General features: G+C 61.2%; 1 protein-coding gene across 1 annotated transcript in view; it reads left to right on the top strand.

The window, feature by feature from the left end:
• Positions 1–2,974: 2,974 nt before the first annotated feature.
• The window catches only part of MNEG_6027 (hypothetical protein), a gene marked incomplete at both ends in the record, with an annotated part of 4,237 nt that continues 1,942 nt past the window's right edge, over positions 2,975–5,269 (top strand). Inside the window, 5 exons of the mRNA XM_014045497.1 lie at positions 2,975–3,062; positions 3,319–3,370; positions 4,330–4,432; positions 4,677–4,799; positions 5,044–5,259. Of these exons, the coding sequence (XP_013900951.1) occupies positions 2,975–3,062; positions 3,319–3,370; positions 4,330–4,432; positions 4,677–4,799; positions 5,044–5,259 (582 nt within the window). The remainder of the gene's footprint in view (positions 3,063–3,318; positions 3,371–4,329; positions 4,433–4,676; positions 4,800–5,043; positions 5,260–5,269) is intronic.

Below are 5,269 nucleotides of genomic sequence, written 5' to 3' on the forward strand. Positions count from 1 at the left end.
ATCCCAGGAATTTCTTGAACCATTCGAGGCAACGTAGATCATCGCCCATTGCAATCAGATCTGCGAGCGAGATGCGGCCTCTCGGATCCAATGACAATCAGCATGATCAGACCTAGCTGATTGATCGCTACACGCATGCAGTGTGTGTGGAGCACAATTCAAACAGCTTCAGGAAGCCGGCAGCAGCTCAGCGCCAATTCTTGCACGCTGCAGCAGCATGTGTCACGGGAACTTTTCATGTGCGCTGGATGCATCGTTATGATACTTGGCATTTCCAGTGTACACTCGTCCCACATGTCCGCCTGCCGCTTGCAGAGGCCGATCTACAGCGCACCTGGAGCGAACATCGGGCGCCATGCGGACGCGCTGTTGCCGGCAGTTGCATAGCCCTTCCTGCGTCGCTCAGCCATGCCGCCTGTTTCCAGCCAAGCATAACGACGGCGCCGCGCTTGGCACAAGGCGCCGTGTTCAGTTCTGCCGCGCGTCAGCAGCTGAGTCACTAGCTTTAGACCCCAAAACCTCGGACCACTCGAGCGACTCCTCGGGACCTAGGGGCAAGAATACGGACCTATTTTTGTCATGAATGATCGAATGCATATTCTGAAACTGATTGAAGCTTGCGATACGTATGCGGCCGATGGCAAACAAGTAAACACAAAGCAGCAATTCACCATCCCTCCACGCTTTGCCCCAGCCAGCTTCAATCCACAGGGATGCCACGCTTCCCGGTCGCTTTGCTGGTTGTGGCAGCCCTCGTCGTCTGTGCCGCCGCCGACGATGTGATCACAACAGGTGGGCGGCTGCATGCAATGTCAAGCCGTCGCTGGGCTGCCAGTGGTGGTGTGGTGGTGCAGAGCAGCAACAGACATTGAGAATGCATGCCTGCGCCACCACGGACCTCGCTTTGGTGGCTGCAGCCTCGATACTCCTACTCCTCGCACCTCTTGTGACGTCAACCACGCACCTCTACCGCAGGCACCGAGTTGCCCGTCCGTCTCCTGGGGCCGCCCGTGCGCGCGCCGCCGAAGGAATGGGGCGCAGGCGGCATCCCTCCCCCATATGGCCGCCGCAGTGAGTGGGGACAGGGGTCGAGTCCTGGGCGGACCGAAGAAGATCCTTGCCTACAATAGCCGGCCGGCCGGCGGGCGCGGCGGGGTTGATGCAGGATGTCGCTCCTGCGAACTATCGCTGGGCTGGTTCGCACGACCCGTTGCATAATCGGGGGCGCGGCTTGCGGTCTGCAGGCACCAGGCCAGTCGCTTCATGCACTCCAACACCCTTATCCCTCTGCCGTCGCTCACCCGCAGGCCCGCCCGGAGAGGGCGTCCCGAAGCCTGAGCATCCCCCCGGCCCCAAGCCAGGCACCATTTACTGCATCCGCGCGCCCTGTCCCTGATCGCCCCCGGCCTCGCCCCTTGACCTTGATCAGCAGCTGGGCGTTGTGCAGGGCTGCAATGAATCTGCCGCTCCAGTGTTGGTATTACTATTGCAATTGTCATGCTGGTTGACACACTGATCGCTTTTTCCTGCTTGATCGAGTTTGCGTGTTACCTGTGGTTGCGGTGTTGCAGCCATCGCACCCCCAAGAAGGAGTGCAGGATGCCGTGCATTGCTAGAAGAGCAATTCGGAGGGTGCAGCAGCTCGGCACTGCACGCAGTGGGCAGCTGAGCAGCACCAGCTGAAGCACTTTAACGATGATGTAAGTGTTGACCGGCATACAAAGACATTTCACACACAGCTGTGCAAAACAGCATGAATCATCTTTCAGCACTGCTTTGTACACGACATGCTGGGTCAGAGCATGCACCCGGCGCTGATGGCGTTGCCATTCGCACGTGTTCCCAGGCAAGCGCTGTATCATGGCCAGTGACTATGTGCCTCCAGCAATGCAGTGCACGAAGACCCGTGGTAGCTACGAGATCAAGCCATGGGCAGGAAGAGCAAAAGGACGAGCCCCCCCCCCTGCCCGGGTCCCATCGTAGCGCTCCCCCGGATGACTGCGGCATGCTGTACACTGCGCGACAGGTGCTCGCAGGACAAGCTCAAAGGCAAAGAACTCATGAGGTGTCCTAGGTGGTGTATCACCTGCCACTGCTTATTGATGTACCACTGGCCTGCTGTTCAAGCCCCGGTGCACTGCTGGCCGCTGTTTGTGTGACCACGCATGTCTGGCTTCCTTGCAGTGGCAGGCAGGCTGCGACGTCGGATCACGGGCCATCACCCCCGCATCTTCGTTGCGGCTTACTGGAAAGTATTGCAAGCTATTGCAATTGATGAGTCGGCATCCTCAGACACAGCCACGTACGCGTTTCGTCATACCAGAGTACCGTGCCGGCAAACCAACCTCCGTAGCACCAAGACGCGCGGTATCAACCCAATCACGGGTGAGATTTGGCTGTAAAGTTTACGGCCTTGCTTATGATACCTCGCTGCGTCAGGGATGGCTGCCTGAAAGAATGCGGTCCGGCCGCTTTTGGCCATCTGCACGCCCAGCGCTGCCAGTGGGCACCTTGTCAGGTTGTGCCGGTTCTGCTGCCAATGAGCTGTCATTTATATCACAGCAGTTCCGCGGGATGCCGCTGCATCGAGCGGGGGCAGCAGCTCCAACCTGAGCCGTCCCGCAGAGTCCGCTGCCCGCCACATCAGCTCCGTCACCACCTTCATCAGTGGTGGTGACCCGAAAATCTCCAACCGCTGACGCAGCTTCCTGAGATCTGAGAATTGCAAGACTGAGATCCCTCACTGATTACGTACCCTTGACAACCCCACTCACGCCGCTGCTAACTTTGCGGTTTTGCTACGCAACCGCAAATACACAACTGCTGTTGAACTGCCATCTCCGCGGACAAACAAGTTGGATGCAGATTGGCGCTTCAAAACTACAACATTCAGTGAAGTGTTGTTGTGTAGCAGTACAGCTCAGCGCTTCCTGCAACCTCCGTCCTCATCCATCCCAACGCAAACCCTGCAGTGATGCGGCGCCTCCCTATCGTCCTGCTGCTGGCGGCTGCTGTCGTTATGTGCGCCGCCGCCGCCGATGCCGACACCGCGGCGGAAGCAGGTGAGGGGCTGGGCTCAAATCACGCGAAGCTGATCCAGCCGTCAGCGGGCGGAGTCAGCAGCCCCCAAGCAGCCGCGTCGCAGGGGTGGCCCTTCAACGAAGCAGCCGGGCGAGCAGGCGCTGAACTTGCCCAGCGTGCCCCTTTTACAACTTCGTGGATGCTGGCAGCGTCTGCTGTCACTTCGGCTCACACGTATCTTTTGTTCCGCTGCCGCATGTTGCAGCGACGGATGCCCCTGGTTACGTCCCCACGCAGCCCCTGCCTGGGCAGTGGAACACCGGTGGCTGGCCTTGGGGCCGGCGCTGGGGTGGGTTGCCTGCGCACGCTCAGGGGCCGCTCCATGCTCGAAGGGGGATCGGTGCAGCACAGACCCAGTGAATGCATGGTCGGTTGCTTGTTGATACATGGCGAGCAGCGGAGGCTTGCGCTCATCCCCTGAGGGAGCCTCTCTGTATGTCGTCGCTTTCGCAGGCCCGCCCAACGGGGGTTGGCCAAGGCCCGTCGACCCCTATCCGCCCATCTGGAGGCCAGGTCCCATCTACCCACCAGGCCCCATCCACAAGCCAGGCCCCATCTACTGCATCCGCGCCCCATGCCCCTGAGCCGCGAGCTGGCTGGCTCCTGAACAGTGCCGCCCATGAGCGCGCCGCTCATGGGCGCGTGCCCCCTGCTGTTGCGTTCCATGCCGCAGTCTTCTGTTGCTGAAGTTCACTAAACCTGCTTGCTTGCTATTGTGTGGTAAGCGCACTGCCCAGGATTTGATTAGTGCAGCCTCCCGGGTATTGGTCCGGGAAGTCAGACACTGCTCTGGGGCACTGCAGTACGCAGCACTGCAGCACAACGCAAGCGGTCGGCAGCTCGGCAGGCCAGCTGGAGCGCATTGATTACCACACCAGACACAAAAACGCTTGTTGACCCGCATTGTAGCTCTTTGTCGCACGCAAGGACGCAACAACTGCAGATCGACACGACCGTGAAAAAAATCTGACATCGCCTCAACCGCGCATTCCGCACAATGCTTGTTCGGAAAGCGTTCAGTGCCGACAGCGTGACGAGCCAGCGGCACCGCACGCCTGCATCGCCCTCCGTCGTGCAGCGCCATCGACGTGTTGTGGCTGTGCGCGCTGCAGCTGAAGACTACACTGCCCTGCAGGGATGCAGCGTTCTGCGCGCGGATGATGGGCAGTCGGTGGAGCTGCTGTCACTGTGGCCGGTGAGGGCGCCACCTGTGCGGCCGATCAAACTTGTATCCAGCCCTTTGCACAGGCAAGATGCTGACTGCGAGCGGCACCAGGAACGGGAAGAGCAGGAGCACCAGCAGCGCCAGCAGCAGCAGCAGCAGCAGCAGCTGTTGTCTTTCCAGAATCAAGTTGCAGGGAGCAAACACCAACCGGCATCAGCCAAGCAGCAGTCGCAGCCGCGACGACGCTGCCTGCGTCACCAGCCTCCTGAGCGGCCAAGGCACGCGCGAGTTCAGCCGCAACTTCTGCAGCCGCCAAGACAATGAACCCCCGCACTCGACAGCTCCCAAGCGCCGCCTTTTCGCGACTCCGCTGCGACCCTCAGGCAGGCGGTGTTCACCCTCTGCTCTTTTCTGGCCGGCCCCCAACCAGGGCATCGCCGGCAACCGGGTGGTGGTCCCCTTCCTGACTCACTTCGGGGACCTGACGAGCTGGGAATTTGCCCAAAAGCTGCAGAAGAAGGCGCTGGGGCCGCTGCAGGAAGCCGGGGTCAAGGTGGGGTCGAGCCCGTGGTCTCCCTGCCGAGGCTGCTGCTGCACGATTTCAGCGCTGATGTCAGCAGGACCCCGGCCGCCTAGGCCGAGCTTCGCCGCAGTGCTACTGCGTCTCTGCATGGTTGGGCAGACCAGCGGGCGCAGGAGGTCTGCTGGGAAAGCACGCACAGGACGCGTGATGGCAGCAGGGCAGCCCCGAGGGCTCAGCCCCGCCAACACCCGCGGCCGCGCCCAACCCACACAAGGTTATCTCCGTCGGCCTCGGGTCCCCGGAGAGCGCCCGCACTTTCGCCGCTGCCCTGGACTACCCCTTGGAGGGGCTCTATGCAGACCCCACCGGCGCCTGCTGCAAGGCCCTCGGGTTCAGCCCGGGGTTTGCGGACAGCGTGGAGGGCGTGGACCCGTACCTGAAGCTGCTGCCCATGCTCATGGGGATCGGCAGCCCCGGGACCGTGCAAGAGGTGAAGGGGG

Source organism: Monoraphidium neglectum (genome assembly GCF_000611645.1).
Source record: "Monoraphidium neglectum strain SAG 48.87 unplaced genomic scaffold scaffold00946, whole genome shotgun sequence".
In the NCBI taxonomy this organism is placed as follows: domain Eukaryota; kingdom Viridiplantae; phylum Chlorophyta; class Chlorophyceae; order Sphaeropleales; family Selenastraceae; genus Monoraphidium; species Monoraphidium neglectum.